This window comes from Chiloscyllium punctatum, chromosome 12 (assembly GCF_047496795.1).
Source record: "Chiloscyllium punctatum isolate Juve2018m chromosome 12, sChiPun1.3, whole genome shotgun sequence".
NCBI lineage: Eukaryota > Metazoa > Chordata > Chondrichthyes > Orectolobiformes > Hemiscylliidae > Chiloscyllium > Chiloscyllium punctatum.
Genome location: NC_092750.1, coordinates 2715756 through 2739915, shown reverse-complemented (window position 1 = coordinate 2739915; position 24160 = coordinate 2715756). Strand labels below are relative to the sequence as shown.

The 24160-nt window shown below is 55.2% G+C and overlaps 1 protein-coding gene across 1 annotated transcript in view; it reads right to left on the bottom strand.

Annotated features, from left to right (window-relative positions):
• Positions 1 to 1315: 1315 nt before the first annotated feature.
• Positions 1316 to 24160, bottom strand: part of LOC140483550 (cytosolic 10-formyltetrahydrofolate dehydrogenase-like) — a 177142-nt gene continuing 154297 nt past the window's right edge. The window contains exon 23 of the mRNA XM_072581754.1: positions 1316 to 3213. Coding sequence (XP_072437855.1) covers positions 3158 to 3213 — 56 coding nt within the window. The 3' untranslated portion in view covers positions 1316 to 3157. The remainder of the gene's footprint in view (positions 3214 to 24160) is intronic.

Below are 24160 nucleotides of genomic sequence, written 5' to 3'. Positions count from 1 at the left end.
AGGGATGTGTACGCTGTGACAACACAAGGACTACCCTCAGAGGAGTCAGGGGACCTGTACAGCCCCTTTTTAGCTTGTGATTGTTTACAGTTGAAAGGAGGGTCAGCAGCAAAGCTTTATATTAAGCAAGGTGAAGGTTACTTCATTGTAAAACAATTACTGTATTTACTCCAGTTATCTAAAACATACATATATAGTGATTAAAAGGAGGTCATGATGAAGGATGTTTATAAAGGTGAATGTAAGATCAGTTTCCAAGATCGTTATGGGCTTGGCTTGTTTAAAGGCTTATGTTAATGTTATGAAAGGGTTGAACATTGAAGTCAAATTCTATGATGACTCTTGTAGTTGAATGCTCAGTGTTTGCATTACAGTTGGAGATGACCGTTGAGAGTATGGTGCTGCAAAGACACAGCAGGTCAGGCAGAATCTGAGGAGCAAGAGAAACTGCAGTACAGTTGGACTCAGCAGGACGTGGCAAAGACAGAGAGGTTACTTGTTCCTTGTTCTGTGGTTACAGTGTTTGCAGATTGCCTGGTGTTTCAGCAGCATGTCCGTGGATTTCCATGTGCTGCCTTTGGTTGACGACGGTGTCTCTGATGGTGTCTCTTGGAGTTCTTTGTGGGGCTATGGGGGTGGGGAGGGGTGTGATCGGGTGTTTGGTCACAGTCCTCTAAGCATGAACAGGCTGCTATCCCAATACTTCCATATGAAGCACGAGATTGGTCTAGGCCTGGAGTGTAGGTCAAATCAATTCATGTCGTTGAGATAATTAACTTTTCAAACTGTATCTTGAACATCTCTAATTCTCACATCACAGTGGGTTAGGAAGAGCTAATCCCACCTGAAGGTGAACCATTGTCAAGGGGGTTTCTATTTCTCCTTGGTGTGTTTTTCCTGAGATAATTACAAATTCAACCAAATACCAGCTGAATCCTCAAGTATAGTCATGTGATTTCTGGAAGCTATTTCTGTAAGTTGGTTTGTTCACTTTGAAGACAAATTGTCTTTCTTGACAAAATATTGAATATTGTAATTACACAGTCATGGAATGACAGTGGCAAAAGTGATACCAGGAAATCTTCTTCACCAGTTGAACGGTTAGGATCAGGACCACCCAGTCTGTCAGCCTGCTGGATGGAGGTTTAACTGAGATTTTCAGATGAGAATGAGATTAATATCTGGAAATAAGCAAGATACAAAGTAATGGGGAGAAGGTGCTGGGTGTGATCCTCATTTGGAGAGGCAGTGTAGATATGATGGGCTGAGTGGCCACCATCTGTGCTGTGAGACTGAAGAACAAGCAATTGCAGAATAAATCTAATTCAATAGCATTTATTACCAAACTATTAAACATCACGTACAAATCATTGACAGTGACTGCAAAGTGCAAAAGGAAACATGGCTCCGTTGGTTGGGGTGGGGGGAGGGAAACGGCTTTGTGAATCACCAGGGATCTCCGGGAATCCTCTGAGAGGTACAAATGGCCAGTTGAATCCAGGTATAGCAAGAGATTGCGTGAATATCCAATCACTGTCATTTCTCCAGTGGATTACTCCTTGTTTAGTGAACATGACTGGAGCCTGACTGGTACATTCCTGGGATCCACCTTGGGTAAGATCCAAGGGTTGAAATGAAATCTGATAATTGCAGCCTGAGTGGGTTACTCAGTACAGAACACAGCACAGATTCGTTGACCCAAATGGCCAAATGGAGCTCTGTACGGTTTGGTTGTAAAATTCATATTGAGGAGAAAAATCCAAAGTTCAAATGTGCTGTCTGGCTAGGGGTACCGTCATTAGCTTTGCTCACTAGGCTGGAAAGAGAATGGAACTAGAGTATAGTAATGGAGCAGGTCACTGACTCCTGTTTGATAGAGAGAGAGAGAGAGAGCGAGAACAAGCCAGGGAGAGAGACTGGGGTGGGGGGGGGGAGAGAAAGGGCAGAAGTGTAGAATATGGGGATAGACAGCAGAAGAGATAGAGTTGTGGCGGGGGGGGGTAGGGAAGGGGGGAGAGAGGAGATGGAGAGTGTGCAGCAAGGATTGGACAGAGAGGATGGTGTTACTGAGATGTTTAAATGAATCAAACAGTTGATAGCGTCAACAGAGAGAACCTGTGGTGGGTTTGGTACAGGGAGTCAGGAGACCAGAACAAAATTATATTCCCTCAAATTTAAAACCAGGCTGAGCAGGGCTGTGGTCAGAAAGCAATTCTCCACACAACGAGGAGTTGAAAACTGGAATTCCCAAAGATTTGTGGACATCAGTTGGAGATTTCAAGATTCTTGTTGGAAAAGGGCAGCAAGGGATTTGGAGCGAAACTGTTGGTGAAGTTGAGGTGATCTGATTTGATTTTGGTTTTGATTAGATTTATTATTGTCACATGTACCAAGACACAGTGGAAAGTATCATTTTACATGCTATCCAGACAAATTATACCTTCCATCAGGGTAATAGAACAGAATGCAGAATATGATGTTACAGCTACACAGAAGGTGCAGAGAAAAATCAACTCCAATATTTGAGAGGTCCATTCATAAATCTGATAACAGTGGGGAAGAAACTGTTCTTAAATCTGTTGGTGTGTATTTTCAAACTTTTGTATCTTCTGCCTGATGGAAGAGGGTGGAAGGGAGTATAACCAGGATGGGAGGGTCACAGGGCAACCTCAAGGACATTTTTCAAAAATCTGTTGGTTGGTTGTGAGGGTCACTGGCTGGGTCAGTGTTTATTGTCCATCTTTAGAATGTGCCCCGATGGCTTCCTCCCTCGTCCAATACTTAACTGACGATTGACTTCTGCTGATTGTAAAAATATGGAGGAGTTAAGGCCAAAGATTTTGTACGCAGACTCTCGATCAATGATGGCAATAACACTGGTTATCAGTGCATCATAGAATGGCACAGGACAGAAAGTAACCATTTAGTCACCCGAGTCTGCTCCGGCCCTTTCAAAGAGAAATCCAGTTAATTACAGTTTTCCACCAATTGGCCAAATACTGGGAATGGGGTCAGAGGTGTTGCTAGAATTGCATCATTATTGATTATTAGGAAATGGTTATCTGTTTATTCATTCCTTTTTCAGAAAGTGACATGGTCAGTGACGAGAATCGCTGGAACAAACAATCTCCCTTCTTTTCCTGCTCTCAGTCCGTTGCTAATATTCAATGGTGACTGTTTTGGTCCTCAGATACTCGTTCAGAGCTTCTTGTCCTGTGGAATAAGAGAGGGATAGTAACAGTCAGCAGGAAATGACGCTACCTCATCCCAATTCCTTCTGCCATCAACCGAGGAACACAAGGGAGGCCATTCTGACACTCAATCACATTACTGACCCTGACCATTACAAGGTTGACCTGTAGCTTAATGCCTTTGTTCCAGAATGACAAGGACACATGAGAAATTAACCCTCACTAAGTACTCCCCAGTGCCCCACAGGATTACAACCAGGGAGCACGTCAGTTATATGGGGGTAGGGGTTGGGGGGGCAGGGGGAGTGCTGTGAGGTGGAAAGCGGGAACAGCCAGGAGCCACTCCCAAACTCACAACCACTTCCATCTAGAAGGACAAGGGCAGCAGGTACATGGGAACACCCACCCCCTGCAAGTTCCCCTCCAAGCCCCGCACCATCCTGACTTGGAAATATATCACCGTTCCTTCAGTGTCACTGGGTCAAAATCCTGGGCACTGTGGGTCTACACACAGCACATGGACTGCAGCGGGTCAAGAAGGCAGCTCACCCCCACCTTCTCAAGGGGCAACTAGGGACGGGTAATAAATACTGGACCCAGCCAGTGACACCTCCATCCCATAATATTTTTCATTATTCATTCACAGGATGTGGGTGTCACTGACTAGGTCAGTATTTATTACCCATCCCTAATTGCTCAGAGGGTGGTGAAGAGTCAACCACATTGCTGTGGGGTCTGGAGTCACATGTAGGACAGACCAGGTAAGGATGGCAGCTTCCTTCCCTGTGGGATATTAGTGAATCAGATGGGTTTTTCTGACAATTGACCCATAGTCATCATTAGACTCTGAATTCCAGAAATATTTTGAATGCAAATTCCACCATTGTGGGGGATTTGAACCTGGGTCCCCAGAACATCACCTGGATCTCTGGATTAAGATTAGTGATAATACTACTTGGTCATCACCTCCCTCTGTAAACAATCATTCCAATAAAGTAAGCTTTCATTTTAGGCAGTCAAAGCAAAGCGGCTACCCCACTTTGTGGTCTGCTGCAGAATTCTGTAGAATGCAGTGTGACACTATCCCCACACACAGTGTATGTGTTTGTATAGCTGCCCTCCAGCTGCCTTCATCAGGATTCAATGTGTGATTGCCGTTTTGAAGGGATGCAGTTTAAATTGCATGAATTAGATATCCTTTTATCTCACTGCACCTGTTAAAGCTGAGTATGTTACAACCAATAGAGTTATTTTCCTGTTAGAGCACAACCCTGCTGTGAGTTATTTTTGTGCTGAGCGGCTGTCAGTGGGAAAGTTGGTTATTCTGGGGGTTTGTGCAGGAATTTTCCAAATGCTGTGGCAGTTAGTGGGACAGTGCGGGGACAGTTAGTGAGACAGTGCTGTGGCAGTTAGTGGGACCGTGCGGTGACAGTTAGTGGGACAGTGCGGTGGCAGTTAGTGGGACAGTGCGGGGACAGTGAGTGGGACAGTGCGGTGACAGTTAGTGGGACAGTGCGGTGACAGTTAGTGGGACAGTACTGTGGCAGTTAGTGGGACAGTGCGGGGACAGTTAGTGGGAAAGTGCGGGGACAGTTAGTGGGACAGTGCGGTGACAGTGGGACAGTGCGGTGACAGTTAGTGGGACAGTGCGGGGACAGTGAGTGGGACAGTGCGGTGACAGTTAGTGGGACAGTGCGGTGACAGTTAGTGGGAAAGTGCGGGGACAGTGAGTGGGACAGTGCGGTGACAGTTAGTGGGACAGTGCGGTGACAGTTAGTGGGACAGTACTGTGGCAGTTAGTGGGACAGTGCGGGGACAGTTAGTGGGAAAGTGCGGGGACAGTTAGTGGGACAGTGCGGTGGCAGTTAGTGGGACAGTGCGGTGGCAGTTAGTGGGACAGTGCGGGGACAGTTAGTGGGACAGTGCGGGGACAGTGAGTGGGACAGTGCGGTGGCAGTTAGTGGGACAGTGCGGGGACAGTTAGTGGGAAAGTGCGGGGACAGTGAGTGGGACAGTGCGGGGACAGTTAGTGGGACAGTGCGGTGGCAGTTAGTGGGACAGTGCGGGGACAGTTAGTGGGACAGTGCGGTGGCAGTTAGTGGGACAGTGCGGTGACAGTTAGTGGGACAGTGCGGTGGCAGTTAGTGGGACAGTGCGGGGACAGTTAGTGGGACAGTGCGGTGGCAGTTAGTGGGACAGTGCGGTGACAGTGAGTGGGACAGTGCGGTGACAGTTAGTGGGACAGTGCGGGGACAGTTAGTGGGACAGCGCGGTGACAGTACTGTGGCAGTTAGTGGGACAGTGCGGGGACAGTTAGTGGGAAAGTGCGGGGACAGTGAGTGGGACAGTGAGGTGACAGTTAGTGGGACAGTGCGGTGGCAGTTAGTGGGACAGTGCGGTGGCAGTTAGTGGGACAGTGCGGTGGCAGTTAGTGGGACAGTGCGGGGACAGTTAGTGGGAAAGTGCGGGGACAGTGAGTGGGACAGTGCGGTGACAGTGAGTGGGACAGTGCGGTGACAGTTAGTGGGACAGTGCGGGGACAGTTAGTGGGACAGTGCAGAGACAGTTAGTGGGACAGTGCGGGGACAGTTAGTGGGACAGTGCGGTGACAGTGAGTGGGACAGTGCGGTGACAGTTAGTGGGACAGTGCGGTGGCAGTTAGTGGGACAGTGCGGTGGCAGTTAGTGGGACAGTGCGGTGGCAGTTAGTGGGACAGTGCGGGGACAGTTAGTGGGAAAGTGCGGGGACAGTGAGTGGGACAGTGCGGTGACAGTGAGTGGGACAGTGCGGTGACAGTGAGTGGGACAGTGCGGTGACAGTTAGTGGGACAGTGCGGTGACAGTTAGTGGGACAGTACTGTGGCAGTTAGTGGGACAGTGCGGGGACAGTTAGTGGGAAAGTGCGGGGACAGTTAGTGGGACAGTGCGGTGGCAGTTAGTGGGACAGTGAGGTGACAGTTAGTGGGACAGTGCGGTGGCAGTTAGTGGGACAGTGCGGTGGCAGTTAGTGGGACAGTGCGGTGGCAGTTAGTGGGACAGTGCGGGGACAGTTAGTGGGAAAGTGCGGGGACAGTGAGTGGGACAGTGCGGTGACAGTGAGTGGGACAGTGCGGTGACAGTTAGTGGGACAGTGCGGGGACAGTTAGTGGGACAGTGCAGAGACAGTTAGTGGGACAGTGCGGGGACAGTTAGTGGGACAGTGCGGTGACAGTGAGTGGGACAGTGCGGTGACAGTTAGTGGGACAGTGCGGTGGCAGTTAGTGGGACAGTGCGGTGACAGTGGGACAGTGCGGTGACAGTTAGTGGGACAGTGCGGGGACAGTGAGTGGGACAGTGCGGTGACAGTTAGTGGGACAGTGCGGTGACAGTTAGTGGGAAAGTGCGGGGACAGTGAGTGGGACAGTGCGGTGACAGTTAGTGGGACAGTGCGGTGACAGTTAGTGGGACAGTACTGTGGCAGTTAGTGGGACAGTGCGGGGACAGTTAGTGGGAAAGTGCGGGGACAGTTAGTGGGACAGTGCGGTGGCAGTTAGTGGGACAGTGCGGTGGCAGTTAGTGGGACAGTGCGGGGACAGTTAGTGGGACAGTGCGGGGACAGTGAGTGGGACAGTGCGGTGGCAGTTAGTGGGACAGTGCGGGGACAGTTAGTGGGAAAGTGCGGGGACAGTGAGTGGGACAGTGCGGGGACAGTTAGTGGGACAGTGCGGTGGCAGTTAGTGGGACAGTGCGGGGACAGTTAGTGGGACAGTGCGGTGGCAGTTAGTGGGACAGTGCGGTGACAGTTAGTGGGACAGTGCGGTGGCAGTTAGTGGGACAGTGCGGGGACAGTTAGTGGGACAGTGCGGTGGCAGTTAGTGGGACAGTGCGGTGACAGTGAGTGGGACAGTGCGGTGACAGTTAGTGGGACAGTGCGGGGACAGTTAGTGGGACAGCGCGGTGACAGTACTGTGGCAGTTAGTGGGACAGTGCGGGGACAGTTAGTGGGAAAGTGCGGGGACAGTGAGTGGGACAGTGAGGTGACAGTTAGTGGGACAGTGCGGTGGCAGTTAGTGGGACAGTGCGGTGGCAGTTAGTGGGACAGTGCGGTGGCAGTTAGTGGGACAGTGCGGGGACAGTTAGTGGGAAAGTGCGGGGACAGTGAGTGGGACAGTGCGGTGACAGTGAGTGGGACAGTGCGGTGACAGTTAGTGGGACAGTGCGGGGACAGTTAGTGGGACAGTGCAGAGACAGTTAGTGGGACAGTGCGGGGACAGTTAGTGGGACAGTGCGGTGACAGTGAGTGGGACAGTGCGGTGACAGTTAGTGGGACAGTGCGGGGACAGTTAGTGGGACAGCGCGGTGACAGTTAGTGGGAAAGTGCTGTGGCAGTTAGTGGGACAGTGCAGGGACAGTTAGTGGGACAGTGCGGGGACAGTTAGTGGGACAGTGCGGTGGCAGTTAGTGGGAAAGTGCTGTGGCAGTTAGTGGGACAGTGCGGGGACAGTTAGTGGGACAGTGCGGGGACAGTTAGTGGGACAGTGCGGTGACAGTTAGTGGGACAGCGCGGTGACAGTTAGTGGGAAAGTGCTGTGGCAGTTAGTGGGACAGTGCGGGGACAGTTAGTGGGACAGTGTGGGGACAGTTAGTGGGACAGTGCGGGGACAGTGAGTGGGACAGTGCGGGGACAGTTAGTGGGACAGTGCGGGGACAGTTAGTGGGAAAATGCTGTGGCAGTTAGTGGGACAGTGCGGGGACAGTTAGTGGGACAGTGCGGGGACAGTTAGTGGGACAGTGCGGTGGCAGTTAGTGGGACAGTGCGGTGACAGTGAGTGGGACAGTGCGGTGACAGTTAGTGGGACAGTGCGGGGACAGTGAGTGGGACAGTGCGGGGACAGTTAGTGGGACAGTGCGGGGACAGTTAGTGGGAAAGTGCTGTGGCAGTTAGTGGGACAGTGCGGGGACAGTTAGTGGGACAGTGTGGGGACAGTTAGTGGGACAGTGCGGTGACAGTTAGTGGGACAGTGCGGTGGCAGTTAGTGGGACAGTGCGGTGACAGTTAGTGGGACAGTGCTGTGGCAGTTAGTGGGACAGTGCGGTGACAGTTAGTGGGACAGTGCGGTGACAGTTAGTGGGACAGTGCTGTGGCAGTTAGTGGGACAGTGCGGTGACAGTGAGTGGGACAGTGCGGTGACAGTTAGTGGGAATGTGCGGTGACAGTTCGTGGGACAGTGCGGTGACAGTTAGTGGGACACTGCGGTGGCAGTTAGTGGGACAGTGCGGTGACAGTTAGTGGGACAGTGATGTGGCAGTTAGTGGGACAGTGCGGTGGCAGTTAGTGGGACAGTGCGGTGACAGTGAGTGGGACAGTGAGGGGACAGTTAGTGGGACAGTGCTGTGGCAGTTAGTGGGACAGTGCGGGGACAGTTAGTGGGACAGTGCTGTGGCAGTTAGTGGGACAGTGCGGTGACAGTGAGTGGGACAGTGAGGGGACAGTTAGTGGGACAGTGCGGTGACAGTTAGTGGGACAGTGCTGTGGCAGTTAGTGGGACAGTGCGGGGACAGTTAGTGGGACAGTGCGGTGGCAGTTAGTGGGACAGTGCGGTGGCAGTTAGTGGGACAGTGCGGGGACAGTTAGTGGGACAGTGCGGGGACAGTGAGTGGGACAGTGCGGTGACAGTGAGTGGGACAGTGCGGGGACAGTGAGTGGGACAGTGCGGGGACAGTGAGTGGGACAGTGTGGTGACAGTTAGTGGGACAGTGCGGGGACAGTTAGTGAGACAGTGCGGGGACAGTTAGTGGGACAGTGCTGTGGCAGTTAGTGGGACAGTGCGGGGACAGTTAGTGGGACAGTGCTGTGGCAGTTAGTGGGACAGTGCGGGGACAGTTAGTGGGACAGTGCTGTGGCAGTTAGTGGGACAGTGCGGGGACAGTTAGTGAGACAGTGCTGTGTCAGTTAGTGGGACAGTGCAGTGGCAGTTAGTGGGACAGTGGTGTGACAGTGGGACGGTGCTGTGTCAGTTAGTGGGACAGTGCGGTGACAGTGAGTGGGACAGTGTGGGGACAGTTAGTGGGACAGTGCTGTGGCAGTTAGTGGGACAGTGCGGTGGCAGTTAGTGGGACAGTGTGGTGACAGTTAGTGGGACAGTGTGGTGACAGTTAGTGGGACAGTACTGTGGCAGTTCGTGGGACAGTGCGGTGGCAGTTAGTGGGACAGTGCGGTGACAGTTAGTGGGACAGTGCGGGGACAGTTAGTGGGACAGTGCGGTGGCAGTTAGTGGGACAGTGCGGTGACAGTTAGTGAGACAGTGAGGGGACAGTTACTGGGACAGTACTGTGGCGGTTAGTGGGACAATACTGTGGCGGTTAGTGGGACAGTGTGGTGGCAGTTAGTGGGACAGTGCGGTGACAGTTAGTGGGACAGTGAGGGGACAGTTAGTGGGACAGTGCGGTGACAGTGAGTGGGACAGTGCGGGGACAGTTAGTGGGACAGTGCGGTGACAGTTAGTGGGACAGTACTGTGGCAGTTAGTGGGACAGTACTGGGACAGTGGGACGGTGCTGTGTCAGTTAGTGGGACAGTGCAGTGACAGTTAGTGGGACAGTACTGGGACAGTGGGACAGTGCTGTGGCAGTTAGTGGGACGGTGCTGTGGCAGTTAGTGGGACGGTGCAGTGGCAGTTAGTGGGACAGTGCGGTGGCAGTTAGTGGGATGGTGCGGTGACAGTTAGTGGGACAGTGTGGTGACAGTTAGTGGGACAGTGCGGTGGCAGTTAGTGGGACAGTGCGGTGACAGTTAGTGGGACAGTGCGGGGACAGTTAGTGGGACAGTGCGGTGACAGTTAGTGGGACAGTGCGGGGACAGTTAGTGGGACAGTGTGGTGACAGTTAGTGGGACAGTGCGGGGACAGTTAGTGGGACAGTGCGGTGACAGTTAGTGGGACAGTGCGGGGACAGTTAGTGGGACAGTGCGGGGACAGTTAGTGGGACAGTGCTGTGGCAGTTAGTGGGACAGTGCTGTGGCAGTTAGTGGGACAGTGCGGTGACAGTTAGTGGGACAGTGCGGGGACAGTTAGTGGGACAGTGTGGTGACAGTTAGTGGGACAGTGTGGTGACAGTTAGTGGGACAGTGCGGGGACAGTTAGTGGGACAGTGCGGGGACAGTTAGTGGGACAGTGCAGGGACAGTTAGTGGGACAGTGCTGTGGCAGTTAGTGGGACAGTGCTGTGGCAGTTAGTGGGACAGTGCGGGGACAGTTAGTGGGACAGTGTGGTGACAGTTAGTGGGACAGTGTGGTGACAGTTAGTGGGACAGTGCGGGGACAGTTAGTGGGACAGTGCGGGGACAGTTAGTGGGACAGTGCTGTGGCAGTTAGTGGGACAGTGCTGTGGCAGTTAGTGGGACAGTGCGGGGACAGTTAGTGGGACAGTGTGGTGACAGTTAGTGGGACAGTGTAGTGACAGTTAGTGGGACAGTGCGGGGACAGTTAGTGGGACAGTGCGGTGACAGTTAGTGGGACAGTGCGGGGACAGTTAGTGGGACAGTGCGGGGACAGTTAGTGGGACAGTGCTGTGGCAGTTAGTGGGACAGTGCTGTGGCAGTTAGTGGGACAGTGCGGTGACAGTTAGTGGGACAGTGCGGTGGCAGTTAGTGGGACAGTGCGGTGGCAGTTAGTGGGACAGTGCTGTGACAGTTAGTGGGACAGTGCGGTGGCGGTTAGTGGGACAGTACTGTGGCGGTTAGTGGGACAGTGCGGTGGCAGTTAGTGGGACAGTGCGGTGACAGTTAGTGGGACAGTGCGGTGGCGGTTAGTGGGACAGTACTGTGGCGGTTAGTGGGACAGTGCGGGGACAGTTAGTGGGACAGTGCGGTGACAGTTAGTGGGACAGTGTGGTGGCAGTTAGTGGGACAATGCGGTGGCAGTTAGTGGGACAGTGTGGTGACAGTTAGTGGGACAGTGCGGTGACAGTTAGTGGGACAGTGCGGGGACAGTTAGTGGGACAGTGCGGTGACAGTTAGTGGGACAGTGCGGTGGCAGTTAGTGGGACAATGCGGTGGCAGTTAGTGGGACAGTGCGGTGGCAGTTAGTGGGACAATGCGGTGGCAGTTAGTGGGACAGTGCGGTGACAGTTAGTGGGACAGTGCGGGGACAGTTAGTGGGACAGTGCGGTGACAGTTAGTGGGACAGTGCGGTGGCAGTTAGTGGGACAATGCGGTGGCAGTTAGTGGGACAGTGCTGTGGCAGTTAGTGGGACAGTGCGGTGACAGTTAGTGGGACAGTGCTGTGGCAGTTAGTGGGGCAGTGTGGTGACAGTTAGTGGGACAGTGCGGGGACAGTTAGTGGGACAGTGCGGTGACAGTTAGTGGGACAGTGCGGGGACAGTTAGTGGGACAGTGCTGTGGCAGTTAGTGGGACAGTGCTGTGGCAGTTAGTGGGACAGTGCGGGGACAGTTAGTGGGACAGTGTGGGGACAGTTAGTGGGACAGTGTGGTGGCAGTTAGTGGGACAGTACTGTGGCAGTTAGTGGGACAGTGCGGTGACAGTTAGTGGGACAGTGTGGGGACAGTTAGTGGGACAGTGTGGGGACAGTTAGTGGGACAGTGTGGTGGCAGTTAGTGGGACAGTACTGTGGCAGTTAGTGGGACAGTGCGGTGACAGTGAGTGGGACAGTGTGGGGACAGTTAGTGGGACAGTGTGGTGGCAGTTAGTGGGACAGTACTGTGGCAGTTAGTGGGACAGTGCGGTGACAGTTAGTGGGACAATGCGGTGGCAGTTAGTGGGACAGTGCGGTGACAGTTAGTGGGACAGTGCGGGGACAGTGAGTGGGACAGTGCAGGGACAGTGAGTGGGACAGTGCGGGGACAGTGAGTGGGACAGTGCGGTGACAGTTAGTGGGACAGTGCGGGGACAGTGAGTGGGACAGTGCGGTGACAGTGAGTGGGACAATGCGGTGGCAGTTAGTGGGACAGTGCGGGGACAGTTAGTGGGACAGTGCGGTGACAGTTAGTGGGACAGTGCTGTGGCAGTTAGTGGGACAGTGCGGGGACAGTTAGTGGGACAGTGCTGTGGCAGTTAGTGGGACAGTGCGGGGACAGTTAGTGGGACAGTGCTGTGGCAGTTAGTGGGACAGTGTGGTGACAGTGAGTGGGACAGTGTGGGGACAGTTAGTGGGACAGTGCGGGGACAGTGAGTGGGACAGTGCGGTGACAGTGAGTGGGACAGTACTGGGACAGTGGGACGGTGCTGTGTCAGTTAGTGGGACAGTGCGGAGACAGTTAGTGGGACAGTGCGGTGACAGTGAGTGGGACAGTACTGGGACAGTGGGACGGTGCTGTGTCAGTTAGTGGGACAGTGCGGAGACAGTTAGTGGGACAGTGCGGTGACAGTGAGTGGGACAGTACTGGGACAGTGGGACGGTGCTGTGTCAGTTAGTGGGACAGTGCGGAGACAGTTAGTGGGACAGTGCGGTGACAGTGAGTGGGACAGTACTGGGACAGTGGGACGGTGCTGTGGCAGTTAGTGGGACGGTGCGGTGGCAGTTAGTGGGACAGTGCGGTGGCAGTTAGTGGGACAGTGCGGAGACAGTTAGTGGGACAGTGCGGTGACAGTGAGTGGGACAGTACTGGGACAGTGGGACGGTGCTGTGGCAGTTAGTGGGACGGTGCGGTGGCAGTTAGTGGGACAGTGCGGTGGCAGTTAGTGGGACAGTGCGGTGACAGTTAGTGGGACAGTACTGTGGCAGTTAGTGGGACGGTGCGGTGGCAGTTAGTGGGACAGTGCGGTGACAGTTAGTGGGACAGTACTGTGGCAGTTAGTGGGACAGTGCGGTGACAGTTAGTGGGACAGTGCGGTGACAGTTAGTGGGACAGTACTGTGGCAGTTAGTGGGACAGTGCGGTGACAGTTAGTGGGACAGTACTGTGGCAGTTAGTGGGACAGTGCGGTGACAGTTAGTGGGACAGTACTGTGGCAGTTAGTGGGACAGTGCGGTGACAGTTAGTGGGACAGTGCGGTGACAGTTAGTGGGACAGTACTGTGGCAGTTAATGGGACAGTGCGGTGACAGTTAGTGGGACAGTACTGTGGCAGTTAGTGGGACAGTGCGGTGACAGTTAGTGGGACAGTGCGGTGACAGTTAGTGGGACGGTGCTGTGGCAGTTAGTGGGACAGTGCGGTGACAGTTAGTGGGACAGTGCGGTGGCAGTTAGTGGGACAGTGCGGTGGCAGTTAGTGGGACAGTGCGGTGACAGTTAGTGGGACAGTACTGTGGCAGTTAGTGGGACAGTGCGGTGACAGTTAGTGGGACAGTGCGGTGACAGTTAGTGGGACAGCACTGTGGCGGTTAGTGGGACAATACTGTGGCGGTTAGTGGGACAATACTGTGGCGGTTAGTGGGACAATACTGTGGCAGTTAGTGGGACAGTGCGGTGACAGTTAGTGGGACAGTACTGTGGCGGTTAGTGGGACAGTGCGGTGGCAGTTAGTGGGACAGTGCGTTGGCAGTTAGTGGGACAGTACTGTGGCAGTTAATGGGACAGTGCGGTGACAGTTAGTGGGACAGTACTGTGGCAGTTAGTGGGACAGTGCGGTGACAGTTAGTGGGACAGTGCGGTGACAGTTAGTGGGACGGTGCTGTGGCAGTTAGTGGGACAGTGCGGTGACAGTTAGTGGGACAGTGCGGTGGCAGTTAGTGGGACAGTGCGGTGGCAGTTAGTGGGACAGTGCGGTGACAGTTAGTGGGACAGTACTGTGGCAGTTAGTGGGACAGTGCGGTGACAGTTAGTGGGACAGTGCGGTGACAGTTAGTGGGACAGCACTGTGGCGGTTAGTGGGACAATACTGTGGCGGTTAGTGGGACAATACTGTGGCGGTTAGTGGGACAATACTGTGGCAGTTAGTGGGACAGTGCGGTGACAGTTAGTGGGACAGTACTGTGGCGGTTAGTGGGACAGTGCGGTGGCAGTTAGTGGGACAGTGCGTTGGCGGTTAGTGGGACAGTACTGTGGCGGTTAGTGGGACAGTGCGGTGACAGTTAGTGGGACAGTACGGGGACAGTTAGTGAAACAGTGCGGGGACAGTTAGTGGGACAGTGCGGTGGCGGTTAGTGGGACAGTACTGTGGCGGTTAGTGGGACAGTGCGGTGGCAGTTAGTGGGACAGTGCGGTGGCGGTTAGTGGGACAGTGCGGTGGCGGTTAGTGGGACAGTGCGGGGACAGTTAGTGGGACAGTACTGTGGCGGTTAGTGGGACAGTGCGGTGGCGGTTAGTGGGACAGTGCGGGGACAGTTAGTGAAACACTGCGGGGACAGTTAGTGAAACAGTGCGGGGACAGTTAGAGGGACAGTGCGGTGACAGTGAGTGGGACAGTGCGGGGACAGTTAGTGGGACAGTGCGGTGGCAGTTAGTGGGACAGTGCGGTGGCAGTTAGTGGGACAGTTCTGTGACAGTTAGTGGGACAGTGCGGTGACAGTTAGTGGGACAGTGCGGTGACAGTTAGTGGGACAGTGATGTGGCAGTTAGTGGGACAGTGCGGTGACAGTTAGTGGGACAGAGCGGTGACAGTTAGTGGGACAGTGATGTGGCAGTTAGTGGGACAGAGTGGTGACAGTTAGTGGGACAGCGCGGTGACAGTTAGTGGGACCGTGATGTGGCAGTTAGTGGGACAGTGCGGTGACAGTTAGTGGGACAGAGCGGTGACAGTTAGTGGGACAGTGATGTGGCAGTTAGTGGGACAGTGCGGTGACAGTTAGTGGGACAGCGCGGTGACAGTTAGTCGGACAGTGTGGTGACAGTTAGTGGGACAGTGCGGGGACAGTTAGTGGGACAGAGCGGTGGCAGTTAGTGGGACAGTGCGGTGACAGTTAGTGGGACAATGCGGTGACAGTGGGACAGTGCGGTGACAGTTAGTGGGGCAGTGATGTGACAGTTAGTGGGACAGTGCGGTGACAGTGGGACAGTGCGGTGACAGTTAGTGGGACAGTGCGGTGGCAGTTAGTGGGACAGTTCTGTGACAGTGAGTGGGACAGTGCGGTGACAGTTAGTGGGACAGTGCGGTGACAGTTAGTGGGACAGTGTGGTGACAGTTAGTGGGACAGTGCGGTGGCAGTTAGTGGGACAGTGCGGTGGCAGTTAGTGGGACAGTGTGGTGACAGTTAGTGGGACAGTGCGGTGACAGTTAGTGGGACAGAGTGGTGACAGTTAGTGGGACAGTGCGGTGGCAGTTAGTGGGACAGAGTGGTGACAGTTAGTGGGACAGAGTGGTGACAGTTAGTGGGACAGTGCAGTGGCAGTTAGTGGGACAATGCGGTGACAGTTAGTGGGACAGAGTGGTGACAGTTAGTGGGACAGAGTGGTGACAGTTAGTGGGACAGTGCGGTGGCAGTTAGTGGGACAATGCGGGGACAGTTAGTGGGACAGTGCGGTGACAGTTAGTGGGACAGTGCTGTGGCAGTTAGTGGGACAGTGCGGGGACAGTTAGTGGGACAGTGCTGTGGCAGTTAGTGGGACAGTGCGGGGACAGTTAGTGGGACAGTGCTGTGGCAGTTAGTGGGACAGTGTGGTGACAGTGAGTGGGACAGTGTGGGGACAGTTAGTGGGACAGTGCGGGGACAGTGAGTGGGACAGTGCGGTGACAGTGAGTGGGACAGTACTGGGACAGTGGGACGGTGCTGTGTCAGTTAGTGGGACAGTGCGGAGACAGTTAGTGGGACAGTGCGGTGACAGTGAGTGGGACAGTACTGGGACAGTGGGACGGTGCTGTGTCAGTTAGTGGGACAGTGCGGAGACAGTTAGTGGGACAGTGCGGTGACAGTGAGTGGGACAGTACTGGGACAGTGGGACGGTGCTGTGTCAGTTAGTGGGACAGTGCGGAGACAGTTAGTGGGACAGTGCGGTGACAGTGAGTGGGACAGTACTGGGACAGTGGGACGGTGCTGTGGCAGTTAGTGGGACGGTGCGGTGGCAGTTAGTGGGACAGTGCGGTGGCAGTTAGTGGGACAGTGCGGAGACAGTTAGTGGGACAGTGCGGTGACAGTGAGTGGGACAGTACTGGGACAGTGGGACGGTGCTGTGGCAGTTAGTGGGACGGTGCGGTGGCAGTTAGTGGGACAGTGCGGTGGCAGTTAGTGGGACAGTGCGGTGACAGTTAGTGGGACAGTACTGTGGCAGTTAGTGGGACGGTGCGGTGGCAGTTAGTGGGACAGTGCGGTGACAGTTAGTGGGACAGTACTGTGGCAGTTAGTGGGACAGTGCGGTGACAGTTAGTGGGACAGTGCGGTGACAGTTAGTGGGACAGTACTGTGGCAGTTAGTGGGACAGTGCGGTGACAGTTAGTGGGACAGTACTGTGGCAGTTAGTGGGACAGTGCGGTGACAGTTAGTGGGACAGTACTGTGGCAGTTAGTGGGACAGTGCGGTGACAGTTAGTGGGACAGTGCGGTGACAGTTAGTGGGACAGTACTGTGGCAGTTAATGGGACAGTGCGGTGACAGTTAGTGGGACAGTACTGTGGCAGTTAGTGGGACAGTGCGGTGACAGTTAGTGGGACAGTGCGGTGACAGTTAGTGGGACGGTGCTGTGGCAGTTAGTGGGACAGTGCGGTGACAGTTAGTGGGACAGTGCGGTGGCAGTTAGTGGGACAGTGCGGTGGCAGTTAGTGGGACAGTGCGGTGACAGTTAGTGGGACAGTACTGTGGCAGTTAGTGGGACAGTGCGGTGACAGTTAGTGGGACAGTGCGGTGACAGTTAGTGGGACAGCACTGTGGCGGTTAGTGGGACAATACTGTGGCGGTTAGTGGGACAATACTGTGGCGGTTAGTGGGACAATACTGTGGCAGTTAGTGGGACAGTGCGGTGACAGTTAGTGGGACAGTACTGTGGCGGTTAGTGGGACAGTGCGGTGGCAGTTAGTGGGACAGTGCGTTGGCAGTTAGTGGGACAGTACTGTGGCAGTTAATGGGACAGTGCGGTGACAGTTAGTGGGACAGTACTGTGGCAGTTAGTGGGACAGTGCGGTGACAGTTAGTGGGACAGTGCGGTGACAGTTAGTGGGACGGTGCTGTGGCAGTTAGTGGGACAGTGCGGTGACAGTTAGTGGGACAGTGCGGTGGCAGTTAGTGGGACAGTGCGGTGGCAGTTAGTGGGACAGTGCGGTGACAGTTAGTGGGACAGTACTGTGGCAGTTAGTGGGACAGTGCGGTGACAGTTAGTGGGACAGTGCGGTGACAGTTAGTGGGACAGCACTGTGGCGGTTAGTGGGACAATACTGTGGCGGTTAGTGGGACAATACTGTGGTGGTTAGTGGGACAATACTGTGGCAGTTAGTGGGACAGTGCGGTGACAGTTAGTGGGACAGTACTGTGGCGGTTAGTGGGACAGTGCGGTGGCAGTTAGTGGGACAGTGCGTTGGCGGTTAGTGGGACAGTACTGTGGCGGTTAGTGGGACAGTGCGGTGACAGTTAGTGGGACAGTACGGGGACAGTTAGTGAAACAGTGCGGGGACAGTTAGTGGGACAGTGCGGTGGCGGTTAGTGGGACAGTACTGTGGCGGTTAGTGGGACAGTGCGGTGGCAGTTAGTGGGACAGTGCGGTGGCGGTTAGTGGGACAGTGCGGTGGCGGTTAGTGGGACAGTGCGGGGACAGTTAGTGGGACAGTACTGTGGCGGTTAGTGGGACAGTGCGGTGGCGGTTAGTGGGACAGTGCGGGGACAGTTAGTGAAACACTGCGGGGACAGTTAGTGAAACAGTGCGGGGACAGTTAGAGGGACAGTGCGGTGACAGTGAGTGGGACAGTGCGGGGACAGTTAGTGGGACAGTGCGGTGGCAGTTAGTGGGACAGTGCGGTGGCAGTTAGTGGGACAGTTCTGTGACAGTTAGTGGGACAGTGCGGTGACAGTTAGTGGGACAGTGCGGTGACAGTTAGTGGGACAGTGATGTGGCAGTTAGTGGGACAGTGCGGTGACAGTTAGTGGGACAGAGCGGTGACAGTTAGTGGGACAGTGATGTGGCAGTTAGTGGGACAGAGTGGTGACAGTTAGTGGGACAGCGCGGTGACAGTTAGTGGGACCGTGATGTGGCAGTTAGTGGGACAGTGCGGTGACAGTTAGTGGGACAGAGCGGTGACAGTTAGTGGGACAGTGATGTGGCAGTTAGTGGGACAGTGCGGTGACAGTTAGTGGGACAGCGCGGTGACAGTTAGTCGGACAGTGTGGTGACAGTTAGTGGGACAGTGCGGGGACAGTTAGTGGGACAGAGCGGTGGCAGTTAGTGGGACAGTGCGGTGACAGTTAGTGGGACAATGCGGTGACAGTGGGACAGTGCGGTGACAGTTAGTGGGGCAGTGATGTGACAGTTAGTGGGACAGTGCGGTGACAGTGGGACAGTGCGGTGACAGTTAGTGGGACAGTGCGGTGGCAGTTAGTGGGACAGTTCTGTGACAGTGAGTGGGACAGTGCGGTGACAGTTAGTGGGACAGTGCGGTGACAGTTAGTGGGACAGTGTGGTGACAGTTAGTGGGACAGTGCGGTGGCAGTTAGTGGGACAGTGCGGTGGCAGTTAGTGGGACAGTGTGGTGACAGTTAGTGGGACAGTGCGGTGACAGTTAGTGGGACAGAGTGGTGACAGTTAGTGGGACAGTGCGGTGACAGTTAGTGGGACAGAGTGGTGGCAGTTAGTGGGACAGAGTGGTGACAGTTAGTGGGACAGAGTGGTGACAGTTAGTGGGACAGTGCAGTGGCAGTTAGTGGGACAATGCGGTGACAGTTAGTGGGACAGAGTGGTGACAGTTAGTGGGACAGAGTGGTGACAGTTAGTGGGACAGTGCGGTGGCAGTTAGTGGGACAATGCGGTGACAGTTAGTGGGACAGTGCGGTGGCAGTTAGTGGGGCAGTGTGGTGACAGTTAGTGGGACAGTGCGGTGGCAGTTAGTGGGACAGTGTGATGACAGTTAGTGGGACAGTGCGGTGGCAGTTAGTGGGACAGTGCGGTGACATTTAGTGGGACAGTGCGGTGGCAGTTAGTGGGACAGTGCGGTGACAGTTAGTGGGACAGTGCGGTGGCAGTTAGTGGGGCAGTGTGGTGACAGTTAGTGGGACAGTGCGGTGGCAGTTAGTGGGACAGTGATGTGGCAGTTAGTGGGACAGTGCGGTGACATTTAGTGGGACAGTGCGGTGGCAGTTAGTGGGACAGTGCGGTGTCAGTTAGTGGGACAGTGCGGTGGCAGTTAGTGGGGCAGTGTGGTGACAGTTAGTGGGACAGTGCGGTGGCAGTTAGTGGGACAGTGATGTGGCAGTTAGTGGGACAGTGCGGTGGCAGTTAGTGGGACAGTGCGGTGACAGTTAGTGGGACAGTGCGGTGGCAGTTAGTGGGACAGTACTGTGGCAGTTAGTGGGACAGTGCGGTGGCGGTTAGTGGGACAGTGCGGTGGCGGTTAGTGGGACAGTACTGTGGCGGTTAGTGGGACAGTGCGGTGGCGGTTAGTGGGACAGTGCGGGGACAGTTAGTGAAACAGTGCGGGGACAGTTAGTGGGACAGTGCGGTGACAGTGAGTGAGACAGTGCGGGGACAGTTAGTGGGACAGTGCGGTGGCAGTTAGTGGGACAGTGCGGGGACAGTTAGTGGGACAGTGCGGGGACAGTTAGTGGGACAGTGCGGTGGCAGTTAGTGGGACAGTTCTGTGACAGTTAGTGGGACAGTGCGGTGGCAGTTAGTGGGACAGTGCGGTGACAGTTAGTGGGACAGTGCGGTGACAGTTAGTGGGACAGTGATGTGGCAGTTAGTGGGACAGTGCGGGGACAGTTAGTGGGACAGTGCGGGGACAGTTAGTGGGACAGTGATGTGGCAGTTAGTGGGACAGTGCTGTGGCAGTTAGTGGGACAGAGCGGTGACAGTTAGTGGGACAGTGCGGGGACAGTTAGTGGGACAGCGCGGTGACAGTTAGTGGGAAAGTGCTGTGGCAGTTAGTGGGACAGTGCGGGGACAGTTAGTGGGACAGTGTGGGGACAGTTAGTGGGACAGTGCGGGGACAGTGAGTGGGACAGTGCGGGGACAGTTAGTGGGACAGTGCGGGGACAGTTAGTGGGAAAGTGCTGTGGCAGTTAGTGGGACAGTGCGGGGACAGTTAGTGGGACAGTGCGGGGACAGTTAGTGGGACAGTGCGGTGGCAGTTAGTGGGACAGTGCGGTGACAGTGAGTGGGACAGTGCGGTGACAGTTAGTGGGACAGTGCGGGGACAGTTAGTGGGACAGTGCGGGGACAGTGAGTGGGACAGTGCGGGGACAGTTAGTGGGACAGTGCGGGGACAGTTAGTGGGAAAGTGCTGTGGCAGTTAGTGGGACAGTGCGGGGACAGTTAGTGGGACAGTGTGGGGACAGTTAGTGGGACAGTGCGGTGACAGTTAGTGGGACAGTGCGGTGGCAGTTAGTGGGACAGTGCGGTGACAGTTAGTGGGACAGTGCTGTGGCAGTTAGTGGGACAGTGCGGGGACAGTTAGTGGGACAGTGCGGTGACAGTTAGTGGGACAGTGCGGTGACAGTTAGTGGGACAGTGCGGTGGCAGTTAGTGGGACAGTGCGGTGACAGTTAGTGGGACAGTGCTGTGGCAGTTAGTGGGACAGTGAGGGGACAGTTAGTGGGACAGTGCGGTGACAGTTAGTGGGACAGTGCTGTGGCAGTTAGTGGGACAGTGCGGGGACAGTTAGTGGGACAGTGCGGTGGCAGTTAGTGGGACAGTGCTGTGGCAGTTAGTGGGACAGTGTGGGGACAGTTAGTGGGACAGTGCGGGGACAGTGAGTGGGACAGTGCGGTGACAGTGAGTGGGACAGTGCGGGGACAGTGAGTGGGACAGTGCGGGGACAGTGAGTGGGACAGTGTGGTGACAGTTAGTGGGACAGTGCGGGGACAGTTAGTGAGACAGTGCTGTGACAGTGGGACGGTGCTGTGTCAGTTAGTGGGACAGTGCGGTGACAGTTAGTGGGACAGTGCGGTGGCAGTTAGTGGGACAGTGCGGGGACAGTTAGTGGGACAGTGCTGTGGCAGTTAGTGGGACAGTGCGGGGACAGTTAGTGAGACAGTGCTGTGTCAGTTAGTGGGACAGTGCAGTGGCAGTTAGTGGGACAGTGGTGTGACAGTGGGACGGTGCTGTGTCAGTTAGTGGGACAGTGCGGTGACAGTGAGTGGGACAGTGTGGGGACAGTTAGTGGGACAGTGCTGTGGCAGTTAGTGGGACAGTGCGGTGGCAGTTAGTGGGACAGTGTGGTGACAGTTAGTGGGACAGTGTGGTGACAGTTAGTGGGACAGTACTGTGGCAGTTAGTGGGACAGTGCGGTGGCAGTTAGTGGGACAGTGCGCTGACAGTTAGTGGGACAGTGCGGGGACAGTTAGTGAGACAGTGAGGGGACAGTTAGTGGGACAGTGCGGTGGCAGTTAGTGGGACAGTGCGGTGACAGTTAGTGAGACAGTGAGGGGACAGTTACTGGGACAGTACTGTGGCGGTTAGTGGGACAATACTGTGGCGGTTAGTGGGACAGTGTGGTGGCAGTTAGTGGGACAGTGCGGTGACAGTTAGTGGGACAGTGAGGGGACAGTTAGTGGGACAGTGCGGTGACAGTGAGTGGGACAGTGCGGGGACAGTTAGTGGGACAGTGCGGTGACAGTGGGACAGTACTGTGGCAGTTAGTGGGACAGTGCGGGGACAGTTAGTGGGACAGTGCGGGGACAGTTAGTGGGACAGTGCGGGGACAGTTAGTGGGACAGTGCTGTGGCAGTTAGTGGGACAGTACTGGGACAGTGGGACGGTGCTGTGTCAGTTAGTGGGACAGTGCAGTGACAGTTAGTGGGACAGTGCGGTGACAGTTAGTGGGACAGTGCTGTGGCAGTTAGTGGGACGGTGCTGTGGCAGTTAGTGGGACAGTGCAGTGACAGTTAGTGGGACAGTGCTGTGGCAGTTAGTGGGACGGTGCTGTGGCAGTTAGTGGGACGGTGCAGTGGCAGTTAGTGGGACAGTGCGGTGGCAGTTAGTGGGACGGTGCGGTGACAGTTAGTGGGACAGTGTGGTGACAGTTAGTGGGACAGTGCGGTGGCAGTTAGTGGGACAGTGCGGTGACAGTTAGTGGGACAGTGCGGTGGCAGTTAGTGGGACAGTGCGGTGGCAGTTAGTGGGACAGTGCGGGGACAGTTAGTGGGACAGTGCGGTGACAGTTAGTGGGACAGTGTGGTGGCAGTTAGTGGGACAATGCGGTGGCAGTTAGTGGGACAGTGCGGTGACAGTTAGTGGGACAGTGCGGTGGCAGTTAGTGGGACAATGCTGTGACAGTTAGTGGGACAGTGCGGGGACAGTTAGTGGGACAATGCGGTGGCAGTTAGTGGGACAGTGCTGTGGCAGTTAGTGGGACAGTGCGGTGACAGTTAGTGGGACAGTGCTGTGGCAGTTAGTGGGGCAGTGTGGTGACAGTTAGTGGGACAGTGCGGGGACAGTTAGTGGGACAGTGCGGTGACAGTTAGTGGGACAGTGCGGGGACAGTTAGTGGGACAGTGCTGTGGCAGTTAGTGGGACAGTGCTGTGGCAGTTAGTGGGACAGTGTGGTGACAGTGAGTGGGACAGTGTGGGGACAGTTAGTGGGACAGTGTGGTGGCAGTTAGTGGGACAGTACTGTGGCAGTTAGTGGGACAGTGCGGTGACAGTTAGTGGGACAATGCGGTGGCAGTTAGTGGGACAGTGCGGTGACAGTTAGTGGGACAGTGCGGGGACAGTGAGTGGGACAGTGCGGGGACAGTGAGTGGGACAGTGCGGTGACAGTTAGTGGGACAGTGCGGGGACAGTGAGTGGGACAGTGCGGTGACCGTGAGTGGGACAATGCGGTGGCAGTTAGTGGGACAGTGCGGGGACAGTTAGTGGGACAGTGCGGTGACAGTTAGTGGGACAGTGCTGTGGCAGTTAGTGGGACAGTGCGGGGACAGTTAGTGGGACAGTGCTGTGGCAGTTAGTGGGACAGTGCGGGGACAGTTAGTGGGACAGTGCTGTGGCAGTTAGTGGGACAGTGTGGTGACAGTGAGTGGGACAGTGTGGGGACAGTTAGTGGGACAGTGCGGGGACAGTGAGTGGGACAGTGCGGTGACAGTGAGTGGGACAGTACTGGGACAGTGGGACGGTGCTGTGTCAGTTAGTGGGACAGTGCGGAGACAGTTAGTGGGACGGTGCTGTGGCAGTTAGTGGGACGGTGCGGTGGCAGTTAGTGGGACAGTGCGGTGGCAGTTAGTGGGACAGTGCGGTGACAGTTAGTGGGACAGTACTGTGGCAGTTAGTGGGACAGTGCGGTGACAGTTAGTGGGACAGTGCGGTGACAGTTAGTGGGACAGTACTGTGGCAGTTAGTGGGACAGTGCGGTGACAGTTAGTGGGACAGTACTGTGGCAGTTAGTGGGACAGTGCGGTGACAGTTAGTGGGACAGTGCGGTGGCAGTTAGTGGGACAGTGCGGTGGCAGTTAGTGGGACAGTGCGGTGACAGTTAGTGGGACAGTACTGTGGCAGTTAGTGGGACAGTGCGGTGACAGTTAGTGGGACAGTGCGGTGACAGTTAGTGGGACAGCACTGTGGCGGTTAGTGGGACAATACTGTGGCGGTTAGTGGGACAATACTGTGGCGGTTAGTGGGACAATACTGTGGCAGTTAGTGGGACAGTGCGGTGGCAGTTAGTGGGACAGTGCGGTGACAGTTAGTGGGATAGTGCGGTGACAGTTAGTGGGACAGTGATGTGGCAGTTAGTGGGACAGTGCGGGGACAGTTAGTGGGACAGTGCGGGGACAGTTAGTGGGACAGTGATGTGGCAGTTAGTGGGACAGTGCTGTGGCAGTTAGTGGGACAGAGCGGTGACAGTTAGTGGGACAGTGCGGGGACAGTTAGTGGGACAGCGCGGTGACAGTTAGTGGGAAAGTGCTGTGGCAGTTAGTGGGACAGTGCGGGGACAGTTAGTGGGACAGTGTGGGGACAGTTAGTGGGACAGTGC